The following is a 15731-nucleotide window of genomic DNA, read 5'->3' on the forward strand; positions in this document are numbered from 1 at the left end:
GGTGTATTCGCTGAAGCCATTCTAAAAAATAAGGAATAGAAAAGGTATAAAACAACAGCTATTACAAATTCACATCACATATTCCCTATTTCCTATTCAGCAACCCTAAATTCACAACAACATCAACAAAAACAACTATAAACACTAATAATCAGGAAAAGACATCAATCTACCATTAACCTAAATAGATTCATAATAAAAATTCAATAAAATCAGCAAATTCATAATCAAGAATCAACAAATTCAACCAGTTATAATTAACAATATAACATAAACAAAATAAATAAAAAACAGAGATAATGCAAAATGCAGAGAAGTAAGGAATGAGAAGACCACCAACCTGTCCGAGAGAGGACGCAAAGGACAAAGAGGACGCGACGACAACGCGGAGCAAGGATTCGCAGAGCAAAGAGCCGCGACAACGAAGACGACTTGCGAGCCAAAATGCGACAGTGCAGGGGACGTCGTCGGAGACGCACCGTGTCCGACGAGATGAAGAAGACGAGACGGCCGGCGGTGAGGTGAGGTGAGGTTGAGAGAGACTATGGTGTGATGAGGTGATGAAATGGGTGCCGTTTAGGGGATTAGGGTTAGGGAGAATGGGGTATATCGAGTATTTTTTTTAAAAGACCCAAAACGACATCGTTTTTGCAAAGAAAAATATTTTTTTAAACTGGTCAGGTTATGTAACACCCTACTACATCGAGCTTTACGCTTAAGTCGTAAAACAGAGGTGGTGTGGTATTACGACCTCTAAAATAAAATATGTACATGTAATAGCAGAAAGATTATAATACACTAGGAGCCTTGAAGAATAGATGAAACAAAAGTCACAAGACAAAAGCGCAACGCTCAAGAAACGAGTTAACCTGCGTGTTAGAAAAACCATAACTATCGAACATAAGATAACAAAAGTAGGAGTAGAGCGCCAAAGATACAAAATAACAAGCTCCTAACTCAGCCTGCGAAGCCAAGGCTGGCCGGAGAATATTTACACATATATACATATATATCAAAAACCCAGATATACATAAACAAAATCCTGTCTCTCCATAAACCTCTAAGAGGATCAAAAGAATAAGTTATGTGGAGAGGAAGCTAAGTATATATATACATCACTGTATGACAAAATAACCCAGTAACCACTTCGCTTCGGGTATCCAGACGCCTAACGAGATGCCTCTCGACCTGCATCCAAAAAATAACAACATAGTATGGAATGAGAACCAGAGGTTCGCAGTATGGTAAAGGTGCCACACACATAATATATAAGGTCCTGGGAATGCCAGGGGCAATCCTAGAACGCCGACACTTAGATTATAGAGCTTAAATTATTAAATAAAAGCCATAAAAGGTGGTTTACTAAAAGAATATAAACCTAACTTAACTTAATCTTAAATCTAAATCCCATACTGCTATTCCTCCAGACCTCAATCTTCGTTAGCGTTTCGCAGACAAGTAAACAGATAAAGGTAAGCACAAGAAGGTTACAGATACTACAGGTAACAAATATACATTTAGCATGGCAAGTACACTTAGGCACACCCAATTAATGCACAAACAAGTAATTCAAGTAGTATGCATATGATGCATGCCTGTCCTATGGCTGATGAGGCTCATCTGTCGGTTATCCAACCAACCCGACAAGTCCGAAAACCTTAGACTGTCCCTCGACGTGCATCCCCAAGGGTCTATGCATAGCTTTTTCTCAATAATCAATATTGCTCAATGGGGTTAACATTACCGAGAATTTATAAGTGCCTGGTCACCCTTACGTCGTAGGGTCAACAGAGTATCGATTTCTCAACCTGGTACATGTGGTGGCAAGTCACGGTACTTTATCCAGAGAATCTCGTATCTCAGATTATTTAGTCATTCAAGCCAAGTATCATACATTATCATTCATTTAATTTTCAAGCCAAGTATCATACATGATCATCCGTAATATTTCATAGCCAATTCATCACTTTTCAGCTTTACTTCATCTCCGAGTTATCCTCATTTCTTGACTTCATCTGATTATCAGGTTTAACACTATTATTTATGACTAAAGGAATGAAAATAGAGGTTTAAAAGTTTGAAATAGATTTTAAAACTTTAAAAATCATGTTTGTTGGAACAGGTGCCACGCTTACGCGTGGGAGTTTGAAAGTGCATCTCACGCTCGCGTCCCTTGTCATGCGTGCGCGTGGGTCACGCGTACACGTGGACATGCTTGTTTGCTCCTTACGCGTGCACATGGAACCAGTCGCTTACGCATCGCCAAAATTCCATGCCACGCGTACGCATAGGCCACGCGTACACGTGGACATACGTTCTTCAAAAAAAGATTAACAGAGAGCTGCACAATCAGGGAAACCACCTGCATATTTACATATTCCTCACCAAATTTTTCGACGGGAATAACTCAATTGTTTTAAATCATTTTTCTTCCGTTCTTCGAACGGCATAAATTTCACGAACCCAATTTTTGTTTAAAATAAGTTATAATCAATTTGGGGTTCCAGAAGCCAAGTTATAACCTGCCGAAGTTCATCCCAAAACCAAAATTTCGCAAACAATATCAAACCTCACTTTCATTCAATAATCCATTCCATTCATTTCCAAACCTATCAATTCCAACTCAAAATGGCAACATCAATACTCAATAAACTCTACATCATTTCATCAACCACCATTCCTTAACATTACACAATTTCTTATTTCATCAAATCCATCATGCTTTCCTTTGTTATACTTGTAACCATATAATCAATAATTCAACAATGTATCCTTCTATCAATCATTTAGCAACAATTTCCACCATATAACCCAATCACCAAACCAAACCAAACATATTCACCAATTAAATTACTAAACATTATATATATACCTGCATTCCAGCTTGTCCTATGGTCATCTAGTCTAAGTTTTCACAGAACATTATATATTAAATACAAGAAACCTAAACCATACCTTGGCCGATTCCCATGTAACGATCAAGGCAATTTATTTAAAACCAATCACAGCCCCAAAACCTCAACTACACAGCTTCCTCCAAGTTCCGGTATTCACAATTTCAATCTCTAATTATTATTCACAACCTAATACACATTTATAACACATATATACCCAATTTAATACTCAAAGCTCAAATTCAATGAAATTAAAATTGAATTATGGTACCCTCACCTTACCCAAGCTTCACATAAGCAAGAGTGAACGTTTTTCTCAAGCTAATTGGATCCTAAAACATCAGAGAACAAAGAAATTCAATATCCACTAAATTCTCCAAAAATTGGGGGTGAAGAGGCTGAGATGAAATAGCTAGTTACCTATGAAATTATTCCGGTAAAAACGTAGAGCTCAACGCGGTAAACGCGTGGCCACAAATGATGCGGCAATCGGAGCTCGGACGGAGGAGTTACGGCAAACCGAAGTTACCGAAAGAGTTCGGCGTTTCCTTTCTCTCCCTTGAGCTTCAGCTTCGTTTCCACTGAAATGAGGGAGAAGAAAGAGCTTGGGCTCATTTAATTGCTGAACCGGTTGGGCCCACAGGACTGGTTTCAGTCCGGTTCAACCGGTTCGACCCGTTCGGTCTAATTTTGGACCTTTTTTCGAAATTAGTGTCAAAATTCTCGTTTCGATGAGCTCTATCCTAATTTAATATTATTTTCGTATTTCTAATCTTCCTTATTAAAAACTAATTTATTGACTAATTATTTACTAATTTAACTCTGTTTACAGGTTACACAAAACCGCCAATTTTTCGATCTTCATCAAAATCGGACGATTCAATCCGATTCTCTCTTATTCTATTATTTATCCGATCAAATTGTTCAATTGGACTGACTAAGTGACCAGTTTCACCAATTTTTTGATCGAACCGACTAATCCATTCTGTTTCTTACAACTATAAGATAATTACTTAATAAAAGCAAGAATGATGTCTTACTCTTTGAACACTTAATAAAAATATAACATCAACAAAAATAATAATGAATAACATCATTTTAAATTTTATTGTTTAACTAAGTTGGACTTAGTTCATAAAAAGACTTAAATGTATAGCATTACTCTTTTGGCATGGCGTTAGCTAAACTTGTATTGAATTTTTATTGCTAGTTTTTTTTATTTCAGATAAACTACCAAAATGATACTCAAAAATTATATAGCTAACGAAAAATTTTAAAAGATACTAACGACAAACAAGCTCTCAAAAAATTTAAAAACGCAACAAAAAATTAGATATTAAATATATATTCTAAAAACATTGAAATTAAATTTTGATCCCGAGATCATAATAAAGACGATCATGAAAGTTGGAGACAGAGAACTACGATAATTGTTAGGGTAAAAACAGAATGAGATTGAGATTTAGGAAAAAGAAGGAAAAAGGCTACGAAAAAATAAAATGTATTGTAGTTTTTTCAGAAATCGGTGTGCATACCGCCACTAAATTAATAGATAGCGACTGATTTAAAAACTGCTTCTAAAAAGGCGTTGCCATCTGTTTATATTTTTGTACTGTACTAAATTAATTTTTTTAGAAAAGAATTATTCTTAAAAAAAATTGTCTATATACTACGAAATTAATTTTTTTAGAATCATTAATTAGCTTAGTTTTAATTTGTTATAAAATCAAATATAGATAGTCAAATATTATTTTTGTCTCCAATGTTTGGATCAAATCTCAAAATTGTCCCTAATATTTAAATCGTTCTTTTTAAGTTCTTAAAATTTTAAAATCATCTCAATGTTGTTCTGTCGTAATGATCTGTTAATAGAAATGACAGTAGGACTAGATTGAGACGATTTTAAAATGTTAGGACTTAAATAGGACGAAAATATTTGGGACAAAAATGATACATTACTCTTAGAAGAATTATCAGTCAAATCAAGTAAGATGATTTTTGAAAAATGAGTAGTAGATAAATTTTCGAAAAAAATATATAAATTATACATTTTTATCTCTAATATACCAAACTTCTTTAATGTTTAATTTAATTAAAATTTATTTTTAATTTTAAAATATATTTTAATTTTATTCTTCAATAATATTAATTTTTTTATGATAGATAATTATTTAATTTATTTTTTAATTTTACTCGTAATCAAATATAAATTTACTTAATTAGAATGAAATATTAAAGTAATGTGATTAAGAGTAAAAAAAATATTTAGAATGAAAATAATATGATGAGAATAATTTAGTTAGATGTGATTATAAAATAATTGAATAAATATCTACTATAAAAATTAATATTATTGAAGGATAAAATTAAAATTTATTTTAAAGTTAAAAATATAAAAATTCTATACATTAGAGACGAAATAGTATAATTTATACTTGTTATATATGTAATTATGTACCATGCTATATTTTTTCTTTTTTGAAAATTTATCTACTAGTAATTTTACAAGCATTTCATGATAAATAAAAATCTTTAATAGTAAAATTAAAAAAATAAATTTACTTAGAATGAAAGTAGTGATTAAAAATATTTTATCTACATGTAATTAAAAAATAATTAAATAATTATATACTGTAAAAAATTGATATTAATAAAAAATAAAATTAAAATTTATTTCAAAGTTAAAAATATAGATAGTTTAAATTAGACTTAAAGAAGTTGGGTACATTAGAGATAAAAAAAAGTATATATATTTATTATATATATCTCATTCTTTTTTTTTTTTGGAGGTTTATCTACTAGTCATTCTACAAATATTCTATGATGAATAAATATTTTAAATTCGTAATGTATTCATTCTGTTAAAATTTAATTTCAGTTTTTTATTTTAGTAATTTTTCTAAGAGTAATATATTATTTTTGTCCTATCTAAGTCTCTAATATTTTAAAATTGTCTCAATATTATTCTACCGCCAACTTGGTTTAACAGATTACTAACGGTAAGACAATACTGAGACGATTTTAAAATATTAAAAACTTAAATAAGACGTTTTAAATGTTAGGAATAACTTTAAGATTTACTTCAGACATTATGGACAAAAATAATAATTTACTCTTTATAATCTTAGAAATTTAAAAGTTGATAGTAGCATTTAATAAATTTTTAATTTAATTAATATTAAAATAATTTTAAAATAATTATTCAGACTTTATTTATTTATCTACTTTAAATTTTTTTATGAACTAAATTTAACCAAGTTAAACAATAAAATTTAGATTAATATTAGTTATAACTAATTTTATTATCTTAGACTAACTTAATTGAATTTAATTAAAAAAAAAAAACTTAGATGTAAAGTATCATTCTTATTTTTTTATATAAATATGTAATGGTTCTACTCCTACGTTCTATCTATGTACTCGAACTATATATATTGTGGCTAAGTTGTTATTGGAAACATGAAATTGGCCCGAACTTGTAAGGCAAGAATTACAAATACGACAAGAACCCATTCTATATAAACTTTTTTGTTTTACACACACACACACATATATATATATATATATATATATATATATATATAAGTGAGTGAAGATACACTTTCTTATGGAGCTGCATATCATGCATCATTAGCTATTAATTAATTACAATCAAGTTGTCTTTTAGCCATACGTATTAGAGGTGATCGCACCAGGACGTCGGTTTGCTGCGACAAAAATCAATCTGTGTGGGTGAAACAGGGTCCTATCTTTAAACTTGGAGGAGTGGTTGCTGGTTTATGCTTCAATGGAAGAGTACCGTTCCAAATGACTAATTACCACGTTTTGTTTTTGTTCCATTTCAGCTTTTGTGGTTGGAATTGATTGATGAATTGAGTGGTTTGGAAAAAAGAGTTTAAAATTACAAATTGGGACTTATTTAAACATTCTTTTAATTTGCAAAAAGAATTTTACTATAGTTTAGTAGTTTGGTTTAATATAATTATCTAAGGTTGGAACTTAGAAGAATGAATAGTTAGCATTAATCAAGATAACACAATTAAATTTTTCCAATCAAAATTGAACAACTCATAAAGGATATGCGATTCTCAAATTGAGGAATGGCTAGAGAATTCACTCACTTTTTAACAAGACAAAATAAAAAGGAATCTTGTTTGGTACATAGCTGTCCACTTGGCCACACATTTTTCACATTTGAAAATAAATAGGCATCCAGAGCTAGGGACATTAACTCATCTCCCTTTGCATGAGTGAACCATATTCTATATATATAGTTATTGGTGCTTAACTCCTTAACATCGTTCATTAACTAGTACCATACATGTCTCTTTCAACTTCACATTTGAAAATGCTAGGAACATATTAACTCATCTCCCTTTGAATGAATGAACCATATTCTATATATAGTGATTGGCTGTTAACTCTTTAACACCGTTCATTGTCTAGTGCCATACATTATCATCATCTAGTTCCAATGATGACTTCAAGTCAACATGCTCCTTCTAACTCAAAGCGAAGCTATGCAAATTTTGCTCCTAGCATTTGGCACGATACTTTCTTGAAATATGCTGATTCCGAATCTTTGGTATATATCTTATTTAATTTTGTATGATGAAATATGAGTATTGTTATACATATATTATCATGGTATCTTTTTAAATAATTTTTATTATACATAAAATATTTTTGTGTTTATTAATGTAAAATTTCTATGTTGATTGTCAATAAATTTTATATTTTTTTATATTTCTCTTTAAAAAATTGTGTTCACCTTTCAAAAGATTGTGTGTTTAATAATCATGAATTTTTTATGTTTATTATAAATAACTTTTTTGCGTATTCTTTCTTTATTTCTCTTAATAATTAAACAATTGTCTGTTTACGATCATATAATTTTTGTGTTTTTTCATAATAATTTTAAAAAATTTATGTGTTTATCATCACAACATTTTCAAATTTATCATCAATAATTTTATATGTATTCTCCAAAAAAATTTACTGTTTATCATAACAAAATTTTCATGTTTATCATAAATAAATTCCTGTATGTTCTTTTTTTTATTTATTTCTCTTCAAAATATTGTATGTGTTTATCTTTAAAAAAAAATATTTTTATCATAACAAAATTTGAGTTTTTTCTCAATAAATTTATATATTTTCTTCGTATACTTCATTCAAAATATTGTGTTTACCTTTAAAAAAAATTATGCATGTATCATCACACAACGTGTATATATATATATTTTATTTTCAAAATTTGTTTACCATTAAAAAATTTATGTATTTATCATTAATAAATTTCTTTATTATTTTCTTTTCATTTTTCTTTGACTTTATGATATACCACGTCCATAATATTAACTCCCAAACATAAGGTTATGTAGTATAGTTAAAATGTTTTTTTTTTTCACTTTTTTGAGATATCATATAAATCTAATAATATGTTCATGTTCCATGAAAACTTCAATTCATTCATTCAAATTATTTGCAGGAAGTGGATGAAACTATGAAACAAGAAGTTCAAAAGTACCGAGAGACAGTGAAAATATATCTATCTTCTAGTGATAATAACATCTCCCAAAAACTAACTTTAATCGACTCAATTCAACGTTTAAGTATATCTTATTATTTTGAATGTGAAATTAATGAAGCATTAGAACAAATCCATAATAATTTTACTTACAATGGCCTTGCTATAGAAGAAAACGACATTTATTCTATTGCATTACTCTTTCGTTTGTTTCGACAGAAAGGATATCACATCTCATCAGGTATGTATAAAATTTATTTGTCTATTTTTTATATAATTTTGTTAACAAAAAAAATTCATATCAATTAGTTATGAATTAAATGTTTCTCACTAGTTAGTATGTATGTGAATCACACAGATATTTTCAACAAATTCAAGAATACAAAGGGAGAATTTGATGAAACTATTATTGTTCAAGATGTTAAAGGAATGTGGAGTTTGTATGAAACTGCACAATTAAGAATTCATGGAGAAGAGATACTAGAGGAAGCACACGAGTTCACCTACAATAAACTTAAGTCTATTGTCAATCAATTGAGTCCATCTCTTGCTGAGCAAATCAATCAGAGTTTAGAACAACCTCTGCACAAGTCAATTCCAAAAATGAGGACAAAATCATATATGTCTTTCTACAAAAAAAATTCTTCGCATGACAAAGGCGATCTTCTAAATTTTGCAAAATTAGATTTCAATATGGTACAAAAATTGTATCAAAAAGAAGTTGGTAGTAACACCAAGTAAGTACTTATAAAACTAGCTAAGTACTCTTTATTGATATAAACTAGAATGAGATCTGCGCATTACACATACTCAAATAAATGATAGTAGCAATTAATAAATATTTTAAAATAATTTTAAATATATAATTATAAATATTAATAGAAAAATAATTTAAAAAATAATAAAAGTTTAATCACATAAAAATATATATTGTAAATTTATAAATATTTTAAGATTTGTAGTTATTTATATAATAAAGATTATCTTTACTAAAAATGTTATATATACATAAAAATTAGTCATTAAATATTTGCGTATAAATACTTGTGTTGTTTTATTTTCAATGTATATTTTATATTTTAGTATGTATTTTACGCAAGTAACAATATTTTGTATGTGCACAAAGTATCGTTGTATTTTTATTAATTTCTATTTCAAAAATTAAAACTTTATATATCTATATTATCAACTATTTTGATGAGTACAAATAAATTACATTTTCATTGGATAAAATTAAAATATAAATATTAAAATAAAGTAACATTAGTTGACTACTTAATTCAATTCAAAAGTTAGCTTTTTAAGTTAGTGATTACTATTTTTAATGATTTTTTAATTTGAATTAATTTTTTAAGTATTTTATAACATGCAATGCTTTATATTATTGATTTTATAACTCATCCTCTTTATTACTAATCCCTTAAAAGACTCCAATATTTTTTAACATTTGTCATCGTTATTATAACTTCAAATATTATTTCTAGTAGTTATATGCATGTAAATTATACGTTTTGAAAAAAAAAAAAATAGGAATGGAATAATTTAAAAAATAATTAATATTACTAAAAAAATATTTTAGTTGTAAGATTAATTTTGTTAATTATTGTGAGAACTGTTATAAAATATAAATCAAATAGTTAAGAGGACATTAATATTGTTAAGAGATTTTATTAGGATGAGTCATCTTGTTAATTATTGTAAAAATCGTTATAAGTAATATTAAGATTGAAAGAAAGATATATGTATGCTTGATTTCATAATAGAATGATATTTACCATAATATATTTACATGGTAAAATTATAAATAATTTATATGTCATCACTTAAATGTAGAATGATTTTAGTATATATAACTATGATATCAACTTTTATAAAATATAAGCAGATTTCTATTAAATTAAAAGTTCCAAGTCTACTCATAATTAAAAATTTATCCAGTGCATGCATATATCATAAATTACTCCCATGCATACATGTAAATATATAGAAGCTCTCAATAGGTTATAAAAATGGGCATAATTCATCATATTCTGATATAAAGCATTTGTTATATATGAGTACCATACTTATCATGTAATCATTCATCTCAAAAGTTTAAGCTGACGAGAGAATGCAACATAAATGATTATATTTTTAATAATAATAATAATGGATATATAACTTGTTAATAATATTACATAGGTGGTGGATAGAATCAGATTTTGCAAGAAAGGTCCCTTATGCAAGAGATAGATTAGTTGAAGTATTCATTTGGCCATTTGCTGTAAACTCTGAGCCTAAATACAGCACTGCAAGACGGATGTCGGCCAAAGCAATCTCAATTATCTCTCTTATTGATGATACTTATGATGTTTATGGCACAATTGAAGAGCTTGAGCTCTTCACAGAGGCAATGCAAAGGTAGATATTTTAGTAAACAATTGATGACCAATTTTTTATTAAGATATTACTATCTCAATGCAAAGCTTTTGAATTCATTTTGTTAGCCATTATATTATTCTCCTAATAATTTGATCTACTGATGATTATTTCACTTTCATATTTAGTTTTTAGCTTCTTTTTTTTTTTTTTCTCTTTTTTCAGATGGGACATTAGTTGCATTGCATCTCTTCCAGAGTGCTTCAAAGTGATTTTTAATGCACTTTTAGAGTTTTGGGTTGAAATGGAGTCGTTGACTGCTGAGAGTGGAAAATCAAGCTTCGTCTTGCAACATGTTAAACAGACTGTAAGCTTCTTATTCTATATATATAAACAAATTTTGGTCATATACAAATTAATGTTCAAGACTAGCTAGTTAAAATGTCCTATATGGTCATTTATAATAAGAGTCACTATAATTTTCTTTTTGAGAAATGTTAGGAAACAATTTTTATTAATATTAGTCAATACTTAGTTAATATTTTATATTCTGAATTAAATTGTAAATTTTAAATACTAAATTTTGGATTCTAATAATATAAAAATAAAGTATAAGTTAAAATTATTGGCTAATATTAATAAAAAGTACAGTGTTGGTCCCTAATATTATTATATTCTTTCATACTATTAGAATTTAAGTTTTGAAATCTAAGATTTCAATAGAATTTAGTCTCCAGTATTTAGAGTTGGCTAAATTTTAGTAAAAAATAATAAATTTTGTTTGTTTCGTAATATTGTTTTTTATTATGTATAATATGATGATTTACACTCTCCACCTACATAGCTAGCTAATTAATGAGTCTAATTATTGTGCTTACAGTTTTCTAGGTTGGCACATGCCTACCTTGTTGAAGCAAAATGGTGCCATGAGGGCGATATCCCAACATACGATGAGTACAAGGTTAAGGGAGTTGTATCAAGTGGATACTCTGCTATCTTAACAGTGTTTATTGCTCTGGTAAAAGAACTTGCAACCAAAGAGACGCTTGATTGGCTTTCTAATTGTCCAGCCATCTTAAAAGCTGTATGTACTATTGCAAGGATCAAGAATGATTTGGCCTCACATAAGGTAGAGATTATTTCTCAGAAAGTTTTTGTTTTCATGCTTTTCAACTTATTTTTATGTGTGTCTATATGATGTAAATATTAAGGGAGAGAGTTACAGGTAATCACTCTAGTTTACTTCGAAAATGTTGATCAATTATAAATTTACAGAAAATTTTGTTTTATAAAGAAAATTTACATTATTACTTAAGAATTTTGTTTTATAAAGAAAATTTACATTATTAGCTAAATAGTTCGATATAAAATTATTACTAGCTAATCTCAATATATCTTTTTATTTTAAAATTTTTAATACATCTTAATTTGATCTATTTAACCTTTCTTAAAACGTGAATCTAACTGAGAACAATATTAGTTGTAATTTAAAATATATAACAATATGTTATCTTTTACAAACATATATAATAGAAAAAAGAGAATATTCTAATTCTAATAATTATAAATTGGTTGTAGTGAGTAGTTGAACCTGGTATCCTTAACTTTAAACATATTATATATAGAGGAGTGCTAGGGCCAGCAACTTTTGTGATTTGTAATCATCAAATAATCATCAATGATGATTTAATGGTGTGAGATTAGTGTGAGATTTTATCCAATGGCTCACTTTTCTTTGCTGGTTATATGCTGACCAAAATTTAATAAAATTGCTGACCTGCTAAACTTTTCCTTATATATATACTAGCAGTTTCACAAGTATTATTATACTTGTTCAATCGCTTTTTTATATTTTCTTAGAATGTATTTATTATAAAATTGTTACAAAATTTCTGCCAGTTATCTACAGAAATTATTGTAGTGTTAATAAATGATGAATAAAAAATAATTATTTAATTTTATAAATCTTTTATACAACAATAATCCATGGAATAAATAAATTTAAAGTCTACCAAATTATAAAAGTGGTGATTACACTATCACCTGTAATAAAGTGAAGAAAAAAAATATTTATAACATTATTATATATACATAGATCATAGAATAGATATCACAGTGATAAAAATCGGATTGAACCAGTCAGTTCGACTGAAAAATTGGTAAAAAATTGGTAAATCGGATTTTTAATCGATCCAACTGAACTGTTCAAGAGAAAATTTAAAAATTGATAAAAATGTGGTTCAAACCTAGATCCTCTATATACTGCATGCTTTCTTTTCCGCTAAGCTATTTTATTATTTGTTATTTCATTTGCTAATTATTAATTATATAATAAAATTGCACAATAATTTTTTTAGATATTATTTTAATTTTATATTCATTTATATTTAAATTAATTATATTTTTTATTATCAATAATTATTAATATAAATATTATTAAATATGTATAAATAAAAAATATTAAATATTTTTATTAATTACAATATAATTATTTTTTATGATTATATGATATTTACTAATATTATTTTTCAATAAATACATATATTATATAACAATATAATAAATATAAAAATACTTTAATATAAAAATAAAATAAAAAAATCTTTATCATGAAAAAATACTAGAAATTTATATATTTATTTAATAATAATTGAATTATAATTTGTTGAAACTTAATTATTTTTAAAATATTAGTTAAGATATGTATTTTAAATTTTAATTTTTAGATTTTTGACTATTTTTTATTTATATAGAACCGACATTTTTATCGGTTCAACTGGTAATTTATCAGTTGAACCAATAAATCAGTGAACTAATTGCTTGACTGGTTCGGTTCTTACAACTATGATATATATGCTTATTTATAACTATTATCCTATGAAGTACAGATACTTCGCTGAGTTGCCGTGTTTGCGTATTGGACACGATATTCATTGACATTTGTCTGACACACGTGTCTGCTGTGTCCAACTATGTTTTTAATAAAAAATAAAAAAATTTTCTCTAGAGATATGTTTGAATATACCTAAATACCATCACGTGTCAACATGTCTAACCTTATTATGAACATGTATTATTGAAATAAATTTAGAAATAGCATATATTATTATTTATTAAAACAAAAAAATTTTTAAATACTTTATATAATTAAAATAAGATACTAAGAATAATTAAAAAACTAATTTATATTTTAATATCAATAAAATATTAAAATATCATTACGATTTATGTAAATATATATATATACATCTCCATATCTTATAAAATTTTAAAATTCGTGTGTACATATTCCATATTATATCGTGTCCGTATCAATGTTCGTGTATCATAGCTATTATCTATAGGTTTGTCTATATATGTGGTTAGCCAATTTTTAACATAAATAAAAATAGAAGGAGAAATTGGACACAAAAAAGAGACATTGGACTGAGCCTCATATAGTAAAAGGGGCAATGTCCCTCCAAACTTCAAATTTTTTTTATAAATTATATATAAATTTTAGTTTAGTACTCTTTACAAATTTTATTTTATTCTCTTTTTATTGTAAGATTAATTTTTTCCCCTTCCTAAAATTTAACTTAGTGCTGTCTTTGGAGACAATCCTCTTTGCATATTGTTATAGTTTATAGCTTATATATAGACATAAACCTAAAATGTGAAACATAATAAAATGTGACTAAACAAACATTAAATATTCTATAATTTAGAATAATTTTAAGATTTTATTTTAAACAATTATATTAATACCTAAAAATTAAAAAGAGAGGTTGGTCAACAAGTAGGTTGCTGCTAATATATACTCCTTTAAAATAACTTTCGTTTTAACTTTTTATAGATAAAACTATGAAATTTTAATGTATTATTTAAACCTATTTTACATTTAAATATATTGGTAATAGTTGACTTAAAAACTGAGATAATATACATATACGAGTTTTCAATTGATTTAGTTTATCAGATTTATTTTGATGATATACATATAATTCAACATTTTGTATTGCTCAATTATTTGTAGTTTGAGCAACAAAGGAAACATGTTGCTTCTGCAGTGGAATGTTGCATGAAGCAATATGACTTTTCACAAGAGGAAGCCTATGATTTCATCATCAGGGATATCAATAATTGTTGGAAGAAGGTGAATGAAGAGTACCTCAAGTTAATTAAAGATATCCCAAAGTTTCTGATTGATTGCATTGTTAATTTAGCACGTATAACCGAGTTTTATTATTTAAACTTTGAGGATAAATACACCAATTGTGAGCTTTTGAAAGATCACATTGTGACACTGTTTTTGGACCCCATCGTCGTGTAGCGGTTTTATGTAGAAAGAAATCAACTAAAGATGGCTTTCTTATATATGTTGGCCATTGTTGTTGTATCTTGTATGGTTCTAAGTTTGAGGGTTAAATTCTATCCGAATTAATAGGGGTTTTAATTAAAGTGTGTCAAATAAAAATGAGATTTGGACTAATATTATGCACTATATATACCGATGTTTCCATTAGGCCTTAATTAGTTATATTTATGTTATTTTTCAGTATTATATATTGTTTGTCTCTCGTGTATGTCTTGTAAAGATAGTTTGGTATACAGATGATTATTTTCATTTTAAAGTAGATGTTTATTTAATTTGAATTGGATTTGAGTAGATACAATAAAATTTATTGGATGTTCATTTTACTACGTATGTGGATGGTTATTTTCATTCTAAACGGACGGCTTGATGGAGAAAAAGCTCGACAACGCTAAAGTTGGCTGGTGAAGGAGGGACTGATGGTGCAATAAAAATTTGGAGATGAGATATACAATGGTAAAAGGATTAGAAGATAGATGGCTAAAATGTTAAAAGTGAAAGTAAGATTTTTTAAAGGATAATTTGTGATGGACTATGTTTTTTTTTCATCTTTTATGGGATGTCTATTATTCACGTTGTTCAAATTCACTATTGT

The 15731-nt window shown here is 27.3% G+C and overlaps 1 protein-coding gene across 1 annotated transcript; it reads left to right on the top strand.

Annotated features, from left to right (window-relative positions):
- The first annotated feature begins 7152 nt into the window (after positions 1–7152).
- LOC107610600 (putative terpene synthase 2) lies at positions 7153–15462 on the top strand. The gene is made up of 7 exons (XM_016312634.3): positions 7153–7479; positions 8386–8665; positions 8783–9161; positions 10606–10824; positions 11008–11149; positions 11663–11911; positions 14798–15462. The coding sequence occupies exons 1-7, from the start codon at positions 7369–7371 to the stop codon at positions 15092–15094; spliced, it is 1677 nt and encodes a 558-aa protein (XP_016168120.2). The 5' UTR covers positions 7153–7368; the 3' UTR covers positions 15095–15462.
- Positions 15463–15731: the final 269 nt, after the last annotated feature.

Source organism: Arachis ipaensis, chromosome B8 (genome assembly GCF_059453495.1).
Source record: "Arachis ipaensis isolate K30076 ecotype BB chromosome B8, ASM5945349v1, whole genome shotgun sequence".
Taxonomy (NCBI): Eukaryota; Viridiplantae; Streptophyta; class Magnoliopsida; order Fabales; family Fabaceae; genus Arachis; species Arachis ipaensis.

Coding starts and splice junctions, on each gene's coding strand:
- LOC107610600 (XM_016312634.3), top strand. CDS start 7,369: ATGATGACTTCAAGTCAACATGCTCCTTCTAACTCAAAGCGAAGCTAT. Junction 8,666..8,782: donor AGGATATCACATCTCATCAG/GTATGTATAAAA, acceptor TGAATCACACAG/ATATTTTCAACAAATTCAAG. Junction 11,150..11,662: donor TGCAACATGTTAAACAGACT/GTAAGCTTCTTA, acceptor TTGTGCTTACAG/TTTTCTAGGTTGGCACATGC.